Source organism: Heloderma suspectum, chromosome 4 (genome assembly GCF_057233095.1).
Source record: "Heloderma suspectum isolate Gila_16-S chromosome 4, 16-S_ref, whole genome shotgun sequence".
NCBI lineage: Eukaryota > Metazoa > Chordata > Lepidosauria > Squamata > Helodermatidae > Heloderma > Heloderma suspectum.
In genome coordinates, this window is record NC_139461.1 from 212,573,756 (window position 1) to 212,592,829 (window position 19,074).

At 43.4% G+C, this 19,074-nt stretch overlaps 1 protein-coding gene across 2 annotated transcripts in view; it reads right to left on the reverse strand.

Moving 5' to 3' along the window:
- TNNI3K (TNNI3 interacting kinase) overlaps window positions 1-19,074 on the reverse strand; it is a 268,089-nt gene that overhangs the window by 162,195 nt on the left and 86,820 nt on the right. For both annotated transcript variants that reach the window (XM_084852224.1, XM_084852223.1), the window contains 6 exons: window positions 17,803-17,889; window positions 10,431-10,487; window positions 6,408-6,500; window positions 6,260-6,317; window positions 5,955-6,149; window positions 1,120-1,224 (listed from right to left, as the gene is read on the reverse strand). In XM_084852224.1, the coding sequence (XP_084708350.1) occupies window positions 1,120-1,224; window positions 5,955-6,149; window positions 6,260-6,317; window positions 6,408-6,500; window positions 10,431-10,487; window positions 17,803-17,889 (595 nt within the window). The remainder of the gene's footprint in view (window positions 1-1,119; window positions 1,225-5,954; window positions 6,150-6,259; window positions 6,318-6,407; window positions 6,501-10,430; window positions 10,488-17,802; window positions 17,890-19,074) is intronic.

The window sequence follows — 19,074 nt, forward strand, 5'->3', positions numbered from 1 at the left end:
TGGCCACTTTCCAATACTGGTACAGAGGCCTATCTAACATGTTACATATTATTGTTAGAAGATCAGCAATTTCACATTTGAATTCTTGAAGAGCTCTTGGATGGATTGGACACTATATGGACCTGGTGATTTGTTGTTTTCAATCTGTCAATATGAACTCTAGGTTGTAATCTCTTGTCACCCCCAGTGTTGTATTCTGTCGGTCTGTACTCTCACTTTCTTCTCTTTCTAGTTAAATGCATTGAGAGACTAGGTAGCTGGTAATGGGCTATTTAAAGAACTTTTTCCTCCTGGCAGTTTCTCTGAAGGTTCCCCTCCTTCCTTGGGACTTCCTCATGGGTTTTCATGTCAAGAGGTTCTGGCTGGGGAAAAAACCCCTCACACTCTTGACTTTAGAATACATAGTCCCTCATTTTGGAACTTTCCGAGTTCCCTTCAAATAGGCATCTTCAGAAGTGATATGTATCCATTAGGTTTATCACCAATTAAGATCTATTACACTGGTGGGCACAAAAGATAGGGCCTTTTCTGTAGTGACCTCATTTTTATGAAATGCCTTAACACAGGATGTGCCCATGGCTCCCTCCCTGACAATTTGATGGGTCTTAAAGACCTGGATGTTCCAGTGTGCTTTGAAATGAATGTACAGCCATTTTATTTGATAAATATATGTTTTATGGCTGTTGTTTTAAATGTTTTAAAGGTGCTGTTTTGATTTATTGTATTTTTTATCTTGTAGAAATTGGTATAAAATATTGTAAATAAATAAATAGGAGCCAGAGCTGTGATTCTTAAGAAGAAATTGTGGCTTGCAGGGGAAAGTTGTGACCTTTATTTTTCTAGACATCTCCAGAATGTGTAATTTCATGTAAGCTTCAAATCTGATTAATCCACTGTCCAGTTATCAGACAGCGTTTTGTTTCAAAATGGAATAGACAGTACCAGGCAGATGCTTTGGAAAGGCAATATGGGTTCAGTTATGAAAGTACCTCAGTCTTCAGCTGAATGTTCTCATTTCAGCAGTTCACTATTATAGAGGTGCATGACATCCGATATTTAGAACTATATATTCAGAACTATATATGACAGTGGACTTAGGAGACAAAAAGAGAAATGTACCTGTTTAAGTCACGATGTATAATCGGCTGGGTAAGATTGTGAAGATACTCCATACCTTTGGCAACATCTACTGCAATGATTAATTTCGACTGCAAGTCCAGATTCCTGCAATGAAAAGAAACATAGTATTAGTCAAATCAGAGAGATGTGACACGAGTGTGTCAATCTTATTGATTATTAACAAGTTTAAAGTTGTGTCATCAGCAAATCAAGTTGTCTCAAAGTAGTTTAAAATAAGAAACGATCTCAACATGTACTAAGTTGGAATTAAATCTTGATTAGTCATTAATTTGCTACTATTTGCCATCTCCTCCTCCTCCGATGCTGACCAGAAGGTCTTTGGCTGGAGGAGTGGGGAAGTGGAGCACAGCAGGACATGCCTCATAATGGGCGTAAATGCATGTTGCTCCCCATTCAGGCATTTCTCTTTGTCCTCATTGCACACCTGTCTTAAAAACTGCATGGTAATGGAAGCTCTGCTAAGCTGGGCATAAAGCATCAGATTTGCTGCTATCAGTGGAGGCTGGTGGCTCCGATGCCATGGGGTGGGTGAATCCACTCTGCATTTCAGTCAGAACCAGTCAGAATTCTAAAGGAGCTATCCAAGGTGCTTATCCTCAAGATAGGTTTAGCACCATGGGTAGCCCCTGTAGACTTCTGACTGGTTCTGACCGAAATCCAGAGCAGATTCACTGCCACACTGACATCAGAGCTACCAGCTTCCACTGGCTGCTATCACTGATGAATACTGGAAGAGACTATAGGTGAACAAGTCCATCTCCTATGCATCAGCCTTCTAAGTATTTACCTGGACAGAACAGACCAAGTCACAGTGTATCACAAGCATATCATAAAGGTATCTGGATAATCAATAGCTCCACATGACATATATTCCACATACTACAGGAAAAGTCTAGTGTTTTGTTTTAGTTTCCATGCAGAGAAAAGAACTGAGAAGGCAAGATGTAGGAATTAGGTTATCTCCATGAACATACCTTTATGGTACCTCATGATTTAGCTTCTCTTATGCCATAAAATTCCTACGTTACTATGATTATTAGTACTTAGCAGCCCCAAATAATAATAGACCTGTTATTCCTTCTGGCCAGACTCAAAACACAAAGGTTGATCAACCTCTATTCAAACTGTGGGAACAGGGAGGAGATGATCAAATCAGAGACGCTTATTTATTTATTTATTTGCATTTATATACTGCCTTATTTGCTAAACGGCCATCAAGCCAGTGAACAACAGTTTAAAACAATAAAACCTTAATAAAAAGAACATTAAAAGCCATAATTATAGTTGTCAAGGGAGCACATTCCACAGTTTGGAAACAACACAGGAGAAAGCCCTTTCATGCATGCCTAATAAATGGGTCTTTGCAGGTAATGGTGTCCTCAAGAAGGCCTCTCCTGCAGATCCTAATAACTTGTTTTCCCCTCTAGCATGACCCCAAGAGTACTTGTGATCTGATAAACTCACCCAGGGGTATGAGTAGGAAAATGCAGCTGGCAGATAATAATGATAGCCAATGTCACGAAGTGAACATGTCTGCATCTCATGCTCACAAACCTTTTTATATGCAACCCTGACTGTAATATCAGTAGTCCCTTGAAACAAATGTTCCAGGAATGAAATCCAGGTTTGGATTATTTCTCATATTGGTTATCCTCCATGGACATATTTGTGCCAACACAGCTCTGAAACTCATAATTATTTTCACAAAGGCGACTGTCATGCCTTCAATGGGGAGGGGCACATCAAACCTGCATTTTCCATGTTTGGAAACAAAACAACCCCGCAAACTCATGTAAGTGCACACTACACTTTATTAAAACACCATTTTCTTCACTGGATCCTTCAACATGGGAACAGGTAAGTCTGTTGAGTCTAAGGCACTAAGTTCCTGCATGTCCTGAGATGTTGCGGGGAAGCAAATAAGTAACAGGTTCCCTGAAGAGCTATGCTCCAAAGGTTCAGACAGAGCTTCTTCTAAACAGCTTCTGCTTGTGATTCTCTGGCTTCTCTTGGGACCTCCTGGGATTTCAGAGCCTTCCTCTCCATGGGCCACCATTGCCAAGGACCAATATTTTTCAACTTGTTCATAAATGATCTGGGATTAGAGCCAGTGTAATGTCGTGGTTACAGTATTGGACTGGGACTCAGGAGATCCAGGTTCTAGTCCCTACTCGGTCATGGATTTCACTGGGTGACTTTGGGCCAGTCACTGACTCTCAGCCTAATCTACCTCACAGGTTGTTGTGAGGATAAAATGGAGAGGGGGAGGGGAAGCATGTGTGCCGCCTTGGGTTCCTTCCAAGAGGAAAAAAAGCAGGATATAAGTGCAATAATAAAATAATAACAAAATAAATTAGGAATGTGCAGCAAGGTGGCCGTAAGTTTACTGATGACACAAATTGATTTAGGGTTGTTAAAACAAAACGGATCTTCAAAGAACTCCAAATGGATCTCTCCAAACTGGGATAACAGGCATCAAATGGCAAATGCGGTTCAATGTAAGCAAGTGTAAAGTGATGCACATTGGGGCAAAAAATCCCAACTTCACATATATATTGATAGGATCTGACATACAGATCTTGTTGTGGTGAACAGCTCAATGGAAATGTCTACCCAATGTGCAACTGCTGTGAAAAAGGCAAATTCCATGTTAGCTATAATTAGAAAAGGAACTGAAAATAAAACTGCCAATATCATAATGCCTTATACAAAACTATGGTGTGACCACACTTGGAATACTGTGTACAGTTCTGGTTACTGCACCTAAGAAGGGGTATTGTACAGTTGGAAAAAGCACAGAAAAGGGCAACTAAAATGATCAAGGGGCTGGAGCAACTCTCCTATGAGGGAAGATTACAACAGCTGGGATTGTTTAGCTTAGAAAAGAGGTGAGTAAGGGGAGACATGATAGAGGTGTACAAAATTATGTATGGTGTGGAGTAGGGATGGCGGAGAAATCCGCCACGGACTCCCGGAGTCTGTGGTGGAATGGACTACCCCCCCCGCCACCCCCCCAATTCCCCCCGGGACGGACAGACCCTACCTGGCGGTGGCTGGTCCAGGTCTGTCGTCTTCGTTCTGCAGCCATCCACTGCTGGGCTGTGGAACAAAATGGTGGCCGGCGTAGGGGACGCCATTTGCGTCCCTGCCCTTTGCCGTGATTGGCTATGTAAATATTTACATAGCCTATCATGGCCAAGAGCAGGGATGCAAATGGCATAGGGGACGCCATTTGCATCCCTGCCCTTTGCTGTGATAGGCTACGTAAATATTTATGTAGCCAATCACGGCAAAGGGCAGGGACGCAAATGGTGTCCCCTACGCCAGAAACCATTTGCGGCTGCAGCCCAGCAGCAGATGGAAGTCCGGCTGCGGACTGCCCCTGCTGGTGGCTCCGTGGACTCACCGCGGAGCAGAACCAGCCGGGGAGGATTCTGGGGGGAGGGACGGATCACCTCCCCACCCCCAGTGGACCCCGGAGCGGAACTGTAAGTGGGGTTCGTACACCTCTAGTGTGGAGGAAATGGATAGGGAGACATTTTTCTCCCTTTCATAATACTAGAACCCGGGGTCATCCCCATAAAACTGATTGGTGGGAGATTCAGCAGGACAGATAAAAGGAAGTACTTCTTCACACAGCACATAGTTAAACTGTAGAATTCACTACTATGAGATGTAGTGATAGCCACCAATATGGATGGCTTTTAAATGAGATTAGACAAATTCCTGGAGGTGAAGGCTATCAGTGGCTACTAGTCCTGCAGGCTATATGCCACCTCCAGTATCAGAGCAGTATGCCCTTGTACACCAGTTCCTGGGGAACATGGGTGGGATGATTCTGTTTGTGGGTTTCCCCTGGGCTGGCTACTGTGTGAACAGAATGCTGGACTAGAAGGACCCTTGGTCGGCCCTTAAGGAGATCATGTTCTTAAGGAGAAGGTACACTTGGAAGGACTCAAGGGGTGGGAGTAGTCACCCCTTGGGGCTGAATAAGCACATCTCAAGATAGAGTTCCTGGGCCCCTGCCTGGCAGTTGGGCTGCTGTGCCCGGTAAGCCTCTCCAGTCCTCTCTTGAGGGTTTTCCAGCAACTGCTCCTCCATGTCAGGTTTGTACCCCTCTGCTGCAAATTTGCATCCCCTTCTTCCTTACTCCTGTCTTCCCCCTGCCAGTTCTAATTCTCTCTCTGCTTGCTACATCCTATTTTCCTCCTCCTGTCACTGTTGCATCCTCTTGTTCCTCACTCCCAGTTCCACCTTCCTTCCTCTGCTGCCTTATCTCCTTCCTTCTCTTCCCCCTTTCCTTCCTCCCCAGACAATTTAAATAGCCCAGTATCCTTGTCCACCCCATTCCCTCTCTCCTACTCAACCACAGCTATAGTCTCTGTTTGCCTTCAGATGAGCACACAGTGCTTAGATGACATGTCATCAATGTATGTGGTCACAGCCAGCAAACTCCAATCTCATCATGAATTATTTGTTTGTTTGTTTATTTATTTATTACATTTATATCCTGTCTTTTTTCCTCCTTAAGGAACCCAAGCTGGCGTACATAATCCTCCTCCATTCCATTTTAGCCTCACAACAACAGCCCTGTGAGGTAGGTTGGGCTGAGTGTCTGTGACTGGCCCAAACTCACCCAGTGAGCTTCATGGCTGAGTGGGGACCAGAACCCGGATCTCCTGACTCCTAGACCAATACTCTAGCCACTAAAACCACACTGGCTCTCCCAATGATTGGGAATGTGTCTGTGTGGGTGATGATGTAGTGAGCCCTGATAGCTGCTCAAAGTAACACATGGATGTAAGTCAGTTTACCTTTTCTGTTCGTGTAGAAGGGAAAACAGGGATCCTCCAGATATGTATTGCGTGACTATGGCAAATTGACTTGGATCATCCAGGCAAGCACCAACAAATTGGATAACACAAGGGTGATTGAGTCGGCACAGGATGGAAACTTCACGGCAAAACATGTCAACATCTGATTTGGAGCAGTAGGTGTTGGCTCGGTAACTGATAAGTAGCGTAAGAAAAATTTATATCAAATGTAGTTTCAAGAATGTCATTTTAAAAACATTCTTAACCTGTAAAGTAACTTAATAAAACATTCCATTAATGCTTACCGTTTGATTGCCACTATTTTATTTCTGCATCTTCCCTTGTATACTTTTCCAAACGATCCTACAACAAGTTAAATTAAATAAGAACAAAGCAACATGTAAACGTGCTTGTTTGTTTTCTAAAATGGACACATTTTCTACTTGCTTTTACCTGAGCCAATAATTTCATGGAACTCAATTTCCGAGAGCTGGAGGTGAAAATGGGACGGCAGACCAGCACGGAGGAGGAGAACATCTGCCTTTTCTGCAAAAGAGAATTGTCTGTTTGTAAAATGTGGTGAAAAAAAGTATTAAAAGCACCACATTTAACAATAAATAAATAAATAACACATGAATGGCTTATTTTCTCACTATAAATTGGATGACTTGCAGTTCTGTACTTCTTTGTTTCAGTATCCTACAATAAACCCCAATAATAAACACAGATTTGCGACATCCTTAGAGCTTTTTGGCTTTAGCGGCTTATCACTAAAGAACACCATTCCATATGCATATTCTACCTGGATCATGTAATGGTTGCAGAAAATCCTTTATACAAGGGATTAGTTCCCTCTACTGTCTCTCTAACAGTGGCTAGTGAGGCTGTGTTGCCATTCTGATTTCCATTCCGATCTACTGTTCAGTGGTTCTTGGAAATGGATTCAATACACAACTAAATTTGCAGGCTAACTTGTTGATCCATGAGCTCCGTTATAAGAGGTTTATCAAAACATTTCATAACAGCATTTGAATATGCCTTCTGATTACACGGGTAAGATATAAACCCTTGATGTACCAGAGCTAACATTTGGGAAGAAAATTCATAAAGGAAGTGTGTCAAAAGAACCATCAACATTCAACTGAGTTATGCCTCAAACATACAATTAATTTTTGAAAAGAATTCTTTTTAAATGAAGTTGGTTTAAATCTGCTAGTACTTACCTTTATATTCCTATCATCATTTTTAATTTTTAATAAGAAAAAAGTCGATGTAGTACCTTAGTGTGACATCTTGCAGAATGTCTCAGTTCAGCCTGCAATGCTGCAGGATGTATGAAATACTACAATAATAGTAATTATAATAATAAATAGTTTTCTCTTTGGGATAAAAAGAACCTATTTCACAGTTACAATTCTTACTGAGTTTAAACCAAAGTTGCAGTCCTACACACGCTTACTTAAAGTAAGCACCATTGAACACAGTGGCTTACTGTATATCTGAGTAGACTTCCATAGACCTGGGCAGCATGGCAATGCACTAGCAGCTATCTAAAGGAACCATTCTCAACTCATCGATCTGGACATTTCTAGACAGAAGACCCTAATCATGTACATATTTAACATGCACTATTTTTAGGACAATTAATGCTAAGCAAGGTCTTAAACCATGCAGTATTTTTATTTATTTTATTTATTTATTTACAAAAATTTAAATACTGCTCCACATCAAAGTTTTCGGAGCGGTGAAAAACAAGATAAAAGAATAAAACCCCATATTTAAAACATTTTAAAAGAACAGGTTCTGAACTTAATAAACTGCAGCTGGTCACTCAGGGAAGGCCTCTCAAAATAACGACATCTTCAGGAGGCGCTGAAAGCAATACAACTTTGGCACCTGCCTGACCTCCCTTCCACAAGAAGGGAGCCACCATGCTAAAGGCTCTTTTGGTGGTGGACTCCAACTGGGGCATAGATCCATGTGGAAGGAGCATGTCCTCTGATGACCTCAGTGATCGGGCAGGTTGGTAAAGAAGAAGGTGCTCTCTCAGGTATCCTGGTCACAAGTTGTTTAGGGCTTTGTACGCTAGTACTAATACCTTAAACCTGGCCCAGTAGCAAATAGGCAGCCAGTACAGTTCCCTCAGCAAAGGATTTGCATGCTGAAAATGGGCAGCTCCTAACAACAGCTGAACCATTGCATTCTGCACTAGCTCCAGCTTCTAGACCAGCCTCAAGGGCAGCCCCACATAAAGCACATTGCGGTAATCCAGTCTTAAGGTTACTAATGCCTGTACCACTGTGGCCAAGCTATCCCTGTCCAGGAGAGACCGTAGCTGGTGAACCAGCTGAAGCTGGTAGAAGGCACTCCGAGCCACAGAGGCCACTTGGGCCTCCAGTGACAATGATGGATCTAGGAGTACCCCCAGACTAGGGATGTACGAAAGTCACTTACCTTTTCACGGATTGATTCATGGTGGTGGGGGGAGGTGCTCCGTCCCTCCCCCCAGAATCCTCGATCGGGGGGAGGAGATCCGGTCCTCCCCTCTGGAATCCTGCCCGGCCGGCTCCACTCCGCGGCAGCTCTGCGGAGCAGCCGGCCAGGGCCGTCCGCAGCCAGAGTTCCGGCTGCAGACTGGCTACTGTGGACGCAAATGGAGCATTTGCATCCAGCCAGGCTGCCGTGATAGGCTGCATAAATAATATGTACGTAGCCTATCACAGCAGGCCAAAAAAACAACAACAAGAGCATACGCAAATGGCGGCGGCTACGGCAGCCGCCATTTGCGTTCCCTGTTTTTCACCATTTTATCCTACATAAATATTTATGTAGGCTATTATGGCAAAAAAAAAGGGGAACACAAATACCGTAGTGGGCACTATTTGCGTTCCTTTCCCCCCCGCCGTTTTAGCCTACGTAAATATTTACGTAAGCTATTACGGCAAAAAAAAAAAGGAACGCAAATAGCGTCCACTACGCTATTTGCGTTCCCCCTTTTTTTTCGCCGTAATAGCCTATGTAAATATTTATGTAGGCTAAAATGGTGAAAAATAGGGAATGCAAATGGCGGCCGCCGTGGCCGCCGCCATTTGTGTATGCTGTTTTTTTTTTGCTTGCCATGATAGGCTATGTAAATACTTAAATACTTACGTAGCCTATCACGGCAAACAGCAGATGCAAATGGCGGCTGCAGCAGCCGGTCGAAAGACCAGCTGCCGCCACCGCTGGAGCCGCCACCGCCGGAACATTCACCCCAGGTAAGCTTCATCCTGGGGGGAATCCGCAGGGGGGCGGGGGATGGGAGGCCGTTCCGCCATGGATTTTGGGGGGCCGAATGCCAGTGCATTTGGCCTCACTGAAATCTGTGGCGGAATTCTCCGCCATCCCTACCCCAGACTACGAACCTGATCTTTCAGAGGGAGTGCAACCCCATCCAGAGCAGGCAATGAGCCTATCTCCCAGACTCGGGAACCACTCACCCACAGGGCTTCCGTCTTGCCAGGATTCTGCTTCAGTTTATTGGCCCACATCCAGCCCATTACTGACTTTAGACACTGATCCAGGACAATCACAGCCTCTCCTCAGTCCTGATTCAGATGTCAGGGAGACAGAGCTGCCTGTCATCAGCATACTGATGGCATTTAGCTCCAAATCCCCCAGTGACCACCCCCAGCAGCTTCATATAGATCTTGAACAACATTGGGGGAGTAGAAAGTACTACTGACTTTGCCCTGCTTGTATACTCTCCCGCATTCTAAATTTTCATTTTCCTCACTTGGACCTCCTTGTCCCTTGTTGAGACTAGGCAGGAAAGGTGCATCCAATTCTGAACATTGCTAAAACATGTTAGAGGCCATAGCTCAATGGTAAAGCTACACAGAAGGTTCCAGGTTCAATTCCTGGTATCTCCAGGTAGGGCTGGAAAAATTCCTGTCCTGACATCTTGGAGAGTCACTGGTAACCAGTGTCAACAATACTGGGCTAGATGGATCCATGATCTGACTCAGCATAAGGCAGGTTCCTATGTTCTCTCTCTCTCTCTCTCGTGTATGTAGGGGGTGTATTATTCTGTGTGTTTCCTCACAGGGCTCCGCTCCTGTGTCTTAACAGCTTTCTTATAGGCAGAACTTTTGACAGGTGAAACTTTTTGAGGTATGTAAATGAAGTCATAGGAACATGCCTGTTACATTTCTTCATATCAAACACTCAAAGGCATGTGAGTCCTCAGGAAAAAAGTTGACAAACCTAAGCTAAGTGTTAGACTTGTGTAGACACTGCCACATCCAAAATGACAGTGTTCAATAGTTGTGCCACCAGTTTAGAGGTGACTGAAGAATATACAAATCTTTCTTTGAACAACACTTTGGAGTAAGTCTGAATTCAACCATGAATTCAGCAAGAATTTGACCTAACTCTAATAAATGCATTTTGTAATGAGATATAAAACATAATGTGCTTCCGTCATTATTAAAATACCTTTAGTCATGCTTTTAATCTTCCCCAGAGGAGATGGAACTGATACGTAAGATCCATCTGAAACAAAATGAGAAACAAGGTTTCAGATGTTCAGAATATATAGGGCTTTGTATATTGTTTTTAAAGCTAACACATTAAGTAAGACCCTATAATGGTTATAAACTTATGTTCTGAAAAGCAATACTGTTGTTGTACATGGTATACATATGGTATGTCTTTATTAACATTAATGTGAACATTTCATGTAGCTCCATTAAAGCTACGGAAACTTTATAGATTCATAATAGCTACAGCTTTAGACTTCATGAATTTATATACTTTGCAAGCTAGTATATATGTGCTGGAAGTGCAACGTAACAATTGACTGAATTTTACTAAAATAAATCAGCATGTATTAGTACTGAACTAAACTTGAAAAAATCAGAAACTTCTTATACTCAAACATCCTGAGATTCAAACATCAACTGAATGAAATCTTGGATGCAGAACTACCATTTCAGTTCCAGGAAGTGGGGGATAAAGTGTTCAAGGAGCTTCAGGAAATGAGGAGGAGAAAGATTCATAGCAAGATTCACAGGTCTGCTTTGGGATATGCACAACATTAAATGGCAAACAGCAGGTATTTTAAGAATGTTTATTGTGTTTCATTTTATTCATAATAACCAGAGATATAGATGCTGTCGAGGAATAATCATGTGTTGTCTGCAACACAGGAGGAAGGGCAGCCAAATTGCTTGGCTGTACTAACATCAGTAAAGAGACTGACTACTGATTTCTCCAGATCCACTTTAACTCAATGCTGTTATTGCAGTATGCATTAACTTAATAAAACCCATTTCCTGCCATTGGTAAAACCGGAGTTCATCTCTGTTTATGCAGTGGTTTCCTGGGTAGTAATTTGTTCATTTTTTTTGGTAAGTGTTAAATGTTTTCATAGCACTTGTCTTTTGCCAGTTTAGCAGTTGGTCAGAAAATAAAATTAATCCTTAGAATTAAAAAACAAAACAAAAATAAAAACATTTGGGGTGGGAGAAATCTTGAGATTAATATATACATTTACAGCTGAATCCTAACCACTTTTATTTGAGGTATATATCATTGATTTAAATAAAAATTAACTTCAAATAAGATGTTTAGGCCTGGAGTCATGAAGTGCAAGTAACCAAAAACTTACTACAGGAAGGCAACACAAAGAAAATGCCTAAATGACAAATCAAACATGCAGGAAGGAAAGGCTCTCTCTCTCTCTCTCACGTGTAACATGGAATGACAACATTGTTTTAAGATAAAAAGGAATTCTTAAAAGATATCAAAAGCATCTAGAAAAAGAATGAGGTTTGATTTTAATGCAATGAAATTTATTGTTCTGCATAGGCTCTGTCCTATAACCCATTGTTGCTGTACTTTGCAGCCAAAGATGGAGAAGCTCTATACAGTCAGTAAAAACAAGACCTGGAGCTGACTCTGGCTCAGATCATGAGCTTCTTATTGCAAAATTTCAGCTGAAAGTAGGGAAAACCACTAAACCATTCAGGTATGACCTAAATCATATCTCTGATAAATATACAGTGGAGGTGATGAATAGATTTAAGGGATTAGACCTGATAAAGAGAGTGCCTGAGGAACTATGGACGGAGGTCTGTACCACTGTTCAGGAGGCAGCAACTAAATCCATCCCAAAGAAAAAGAAATGCAAGAAAGCAAAGTGGCTGTCTGATGAGGCTTTACAAGTAGCTGAGGAAAGAAGGGAAGCGAAAAGCAAGGGAGAAAAGGGAAGATATATCCAACTGAATGCAGAGTTTCCAAGAATAGCAAGGAGAGACAAGAAGGCCTTCTTAAATGAACAATGCAAAGAAATTGAAGAAAACAATAGAATGGGAAAGACTAGAGATCTCTTCAAGAAAATTGGAGATCTCAAGGGAACGTTTTGTGCAAAGACGGGCATGATAAAGGACAAAGAAGGCAGGGACCTAACAGAAGCAGATGAAATTAAGAAGAGGTGGAAAGAATACACAGAAGAACTATACAGGAAAGATCTTAATGTCCCTGATAGCCATGATAGTGCGGTCACTGAACTTGAGCTGGACATCCCCGAGAGTGAAGTCAACTGGGCCTTAGGAAGCATTACTAACAACAAAGCTAGTGGAGATGACAGTATTCCAGCTGAGCTATTTAAAATCCTAAAAGATGATGCTGTTAGAGTGCTGCATTCAATATGCCAACAAATCTGGAACACTCAACAGTGGCCACAAGACTGGAAAAGGTCAGTTTACATTCCAGTTCCAAAGAAGGGCAACGCCAAAGAGTGTTCAAACTACCGTACAATTGCGCTCATTTCACATGTCAGCAAGGTGATGCTCAAAATCCTACAAGCTAGGCTTCAGCAGTATGTGAACGAAGAACTACCGGAAGTACAAGCTGGGTTCCAAAGAGGCAGAGGAACTAGAGATCAAATCACCAACATTCACTGGATCATGGAGAAAGCAAGAGAATTCCAGAAAAAAAATGTCTATTTCTGCTTCACTGACTATGCTAAAGCCTTTGATTGTGTGGATCACAACAAACTGTGGCAAATTCTTAAAGAGATGGGAGTACCAGACCACCTTACCTGTCTCCTGAGAAACCTGTACGAGGGCCAAGAAGCAACAGTAAGAACCGGACATGGAACAACCGATTGGTTCAAAATTGGGAAAGGAGTACGACAAGGCTGCATATTGTCACCCTGCTTATTTAACTTATATGCAGAGTACATCATGAGAAACGCCAGGTTGGATGAATCACAGGTCGGAATTAAGATTGCTGGGGGAATTATCAACAGCCTCAGATATGCAGACGATACCACCCTAATGGCAGAAAGTGAAGAGGATCTAAAGAGCCTCTTGTTGAGGGTGAAAGTGGAGAGTGCAAAAGCTGGTTTGAAACTCAACATTAAAAAAATGAAGATCATGGCATCTGGCCCCATCACTTCCTGGCCTATGGAAGGGGAAGAAATGGAAGCAGTGACAGATTTTATTTTCTTGGGCTCCGAGATCACCGCAGACTGTGATCACTGTAGCCATGAAATTAAAAGGCGCTTGCTCCTTGGGAGGAAAGCTATGGCAAACCTAGACAGCATAGTAAGAAGCAAAGACATCACCTTGCTGACAAAGGTTCAGATAATCAAAGCTATGGTTTTCCCAGTAGTAACGTATGGCTGTGAGAGCTGGACTATAAGGAAGGCTGAGCGCCAAAGAATTGATGCCTTCGAACTGTGGTGCTGGAGAAGACTCTTACGAGTCCCCTGGACTGCAAGGAGGTCAAATCAGTCAATCCTAAAGGAAATCAACCCTGAGTGCTCATTGGAAGGACAGATACTGAAGCTGAAGCTCAAATATTTTGGCCACCTAATACGAAGAGAAAACTCCCTGGAAAAGACCCTGATGCTGGGAAAGACTGAAGACAAAAGGAGAAGGGGACGGCAGAGGATGAGATGGCTAGATAGCATCACCGATGCAATGAATATGAACTTGAGCACACTCCAGGAGAGAGCAGAGGACAGGAAGGCCTGGCGTGCTATGGTCCATGGGGTCACGAAGAGTCGGACACAACTTAACGACTGAACAACAACAACAAAGACTGCCATTAAGAATCCAACTCCCCTGCTGCTGGAATTGGGTGGGCAGATGCTCATCTTCAGGGTCACCCTTGTCACTTCGAGCTTCTGTGCTCCCCACATTGGAATGGTCCTCTCCTCTCTTGGCTTTGCAGGGAGTAGGCTCCTCCTAGTTTCCTCAAGCCCCAGGCTGTGGCCTTTTGTGAGGCCTGCTAGTCCTGCTGCTCCTTTTTTCTCTCTCCTCCTTAAGCCTTAGAGTTTCTCTTCTGCCTTCTCTCCTTCCCTCCCTGCTGGCCAAGCCTGTTACATAATCTCACCCCCACCCCGCACCACCTGGCTCCCACATGAGCTGAGTTGGTTCTATACTGGGCAGCTACCTCTGCTGTCCCTGTCCAGGCTGTTAATCCTTGCTGCACTGTTTCGGAGCCATCCACACAGGCTGGTGTCATACCCATCTAGTTTATTTTATTTTATTTACAACATCTGTATACCGCTTCCCATCCAAACAGATTCCAGAGCAGTGAACACGAGAAGTACAATAGTAAAAAAGATAAAAGATTAAAACAGATCATTAAAATTATTAATAACAGAATGCCAATAAAAGCCATGGTTGGTCATTTAAGGAATGCTTCCTGGAACAGAACTGTTTTCAAGAGGCGCTGGAAGCAACACAGTGTTGGTGCCTGCTTGACCTCCAGGAGCAGGGAGTTCCAAAGAAACGGGGCCACCACACTGAAGGCTCTTCTCCTGGTGGACTCCAGTTGGACTGACACAGTGTGATTTTATTTTTCCCTATTTTTCTTCAAGTTGTCTTTTTAATGTCTCCTCATATACACTTATATTTCCCTTAAATATTTACTTCTAATATCTTATCACTTTTATTAATTTCTCTCATTTCTTAAATCCACCGTTACTTGATTTTTGTCAATGAAGATTGCTTCCCTCTATAACTTCTCTCCCTGCTCCTAGTGGATATCCTTGTAGACTTCAGGCGCCACAATGTACTCTTGTTTTCTTTGCAATGTAACAAATGTGGTGTGAAAAGAAATAGAATGCAAAGTTTGACCCTGAATACAAGCCTGAATTGTAAACATACTGAAATGTATTTTGTAATCCAAAATATTTAAGTGTCCACTGAGAACACTATGAAATGTAAAAAGGTCAACGTTCTAAACCAGTCCATGTCATGTGAATAGCCCAGATCAGGAAGGGGAGGTGTGAATGGAGAATGAATGGTTTTATTGCAGGAGGGCCAGATGAGGGTGCTCTGGTATGTGCTGAAGATTGCCAAAGTATCAGTTACAGAAGATGGTCATGGGCCAATAAAAGAGGAATACAGCATGTTATGACCACAGAAACAACCTTGAGAAATGTTGGAGAGTTGGAAGGAGATGTCAATCTGTCATTATCAATCCTGGAATTGAGAACATGATGTATTATCAACAAAGAACATACTGAACCCCTCTTTCATCTCATGAGCCCCAATGAGGGAAAAGGGTATAAAACCCATGAATCTGCCATTGTTCAGGAGGGGCGAGGTTGCATCTGGATAGTTTGTATGTGCACATACCAACACTACCCTCGATCTACGGGACACGTATTAACTGCTCTGGCCAAGTACTTGATAGCATTGTGGTGAGTATGTGTTGGGTAAAATTCAGGAAAAGGATTTTACTGTCCAGGGCTTAGATAAGGTATGGTTATCTTTGCCATACTTAACCATTTGGGTTTGGGATATAAGACAGCAGGCTTAGGCTTGGCTGACACTGTATCACCATTGCCTCAGTGGGCCATTTGTGGCATGGACCAATCTGGAGCTGAGAAACAAACAGGGACTAAGTGTATATTTAGTCATTTAATGCACCACATTTGGGTAACTAAGTTTCTACCTAAGAGGCGTGCAGCCTCTTAAGCCTCAGAGAAGGGCACAACTTCTTGAGGATTGTTAGTTTGGGGCTTTTATGTAAGAGGCGTGACACCTCTTGAGCTTCAGAGAGCCTGAAGCTCTTTGAGATTCCTTTGTAATTAAGTTTGTACCTGAGAGGTATGTAACCTCTTCAGCCTCCGAGAGCATGCAACTCTCTGGGGAGGTTCTACTTCTGCTTATTTCTTTTATTTCTTACATCTACATTAGTTGTGTGCATGTTCTTCTCCACCTCATAAGATCCCCAACCTCTCAGGCTGATCAACTGAGTGGTCCTGGGTAAACTGAAATCCGTATTTCACAGGACCATAGGTCCATGTGGAACCACCAGGAGCATGCCCTCTGATGACCTCAGTGATCGGGCAGGTTGGTAGGGAAGGAGGCGCTCTCTCAGGTATCCTGGTCCCAAGTTGTTTAGGGCTTTGTACACTAGTACCAAAACCTTAAACCTGGGCTGGTAGCGAATGGGCAGCCAGTGCAGTTCCCTCAGCAAAGGAGTTGCATGCCCCAAAGGGGCAGCTCCTAACAACAGCCGAGCCGTTGCATTCTGCCCTAGCTCCAGCTTCTGGACCAGCCTCAAGGGCAGCCCCACATAGAGTGCATTGCAGTAATCCAGTCTTGAGGTTACTAGCACCTGTACCACTGTGGCCAAGCTATCCCTGCCCAGGAGAGGCCGTAGTTGGTGTACCAGCCAAAGCTGGTAAAAGGCACTCTGAGCCACCACGACCACTTGGGTAGGGATGTACGAAAGGCACTTAGCTTTCACGGATTATGTTTATGGTTGGGGGGGAGGCGTTCTGTCCCTCCCCCCGGAATCCTTACCGGGGGGGAGGCGCTCTGTTCCTCCCCCCCCCCCGGAATCCTGGCCGGCTGGCTGTGCTCTGCAGGGATTCTGCGGAGCCGCCAGCCGGCTCCGCCAGCAGCCGGACATCTGGCCACTGGCTAGCAGGGATGCAAATGGCGGCGGCCGTAGCCGCCGCCATTTGCGTCCCTGCAGTCAGCCGTGATAGGCTACGTAAATGTTTATGTAGCCTATTACGGCTGACTTTAAAAACAACAACAACAACGTGCATACGCAAATGGCGGCGGCCGCCATTTGCATTCCTTATTTTGGCACGTCTTAGTCTACGTAAACATTTCCGTAGACTAAGACGGTGAAAATAAGGGGAACGCAAATAGTGTAGTGGATGCTATTTGCGTTCCCCTTATTTTCGCTGTCTTAGTCTACGGAAATGTTTACGTAGACTAAGACGTGCCAAAATAAGGAATGCAAATGGCGGCAGCCATGGCTGCCGCCATTTGTGTACACGCGTTGTTTTTTTTTTAAAAAAAGTCAGACATGATAGGCTACGTAAATCTTTACATAGCCTATCACGTTTTTTTTTTTTTAACTGGAAATGGTGGTGGCCGGTCGGAAGACCGGCCGCCGCCGCACCACCGCCAGAGCCGCCGCCGCCAGGAAGATCTGCCCAAGGTAAGTCTCGTCCCGGGGGGGGCAGGGGGGCAGGCCGTTCTGCCACCGATTTCGGGGGGCCGAATGCACTGGCATTCGGCCTCCCAGAGATCCGTGGCGGAATTTTCATACATCCCTACACTTGGGCCTCCAGCAACAATGATGGATCTAGGAGTACCCCCAGACTACGGACCTGATCTTTCAAAGGGAATGTAACCCCATCCAGAACAGGCAATGAGCCTATCTCCCAGACTCAGGAACCACTCACCACAGGGCTTCCGTCTTGCCAGGATTCAGTTTCAGTTTATTGGCCCTCATCCAGCCCATTACTGCATCTAAGCACTGATCCAGGACTTGATCTAGTTCTTACCAATGCAACGTGAACAGCTTGTCAATACTATACCTCCTCCAGGTTGGGAGTATTCATTACAAGGGGATTCATCCTGAGGTCTTTTGTAATGCTTCAAAAGTGTGACAATAGAATCATGCCCTGAAATACAGCAAGCAATAAAGTAATGGCAGAATATCTCATAGTGTTGCCTGAAATGTCACTGTGCTACCAGTCTGCCAGCGAATAACAGCCAGCAACAGGACTTGACCACTCCACAAGTACATCACAGAATATCAAACCACATCACTGCAGAACAGGGGTGCACAACATATGGCCCATGAGCTGCATGCTGCCCATGAGCTACAAGGCCTTTACTATGGCTCCCTAAGGGTGCCCTGCCTTCCCTCAACCACTGCCAAATAATCCCCCCTGCCAATTTGCCCATTGCCTGTAATCTCTATTCCCTCAGCCAGAGAACCTGATACAGATCGATCTTTTCCCACCACTGCTACCAGTGAGAAAAGAGCCTTCTGAATCAGGATTGCTGTGATGTATGCACATGTATGTGGGTGTGCATCTGTGTGCCTGTGTGTGTACATGTGTGTGTGAGCATGTGCACACATGTGTGGGGCCCCTGACTCCCATGCCACATCACCTGCAGCCTTGGTGTTAAGAGGTTGTACACCCCTTCTATAGAAAGAAAGATAGACCATGTTTTGAAAGTACTACAAAATCTATGAATAGGTTTCAAGGAATGTTTGCAGCATGTCAGTGATCATTCTCTTGGGGGGTTGGGAACTATGATCTGTCCCAAGCTTTAGTGAGTATTCAGTCCTTGTTCAAAGCCAAGTTTACGCATATGTCATAATGTAACAGATTAGTTGCTCTATTGTTAAATACACAAACCATTGCAATCTTGAAATTTTGTAGTTTTGAGCTATCAACTTGAATCAGATGTTTTAAACACTCTGTGGGCTCTTGCTGTTTTAATATGTTTTAAACTGAACTGCTAATTATTTTATGGTCTCTTTATTAGAAGGAAGTTTTTTAAATGATGCATTTTTATTATTTGTTGTTTTTAATTATGGTATTTTGTATTTTTTAAAACATTTTATTTTGTTTGTCTTGAACCATAAGCTGCCCAGAGAATATGTATTCATGAGTGGCCATTTAAAATAATAAATTAAAGTAAACTGATAGTAGCAACTAGCATTCCATACATGAAAACAAAGGGATGCCTAATAAATGACTGTATTATACAATACAGTTAACAATAATTAACTGTATTATACAAATACAGTTAAATTATACTGAGTCTACATACAGACTTAAAAACACACACAC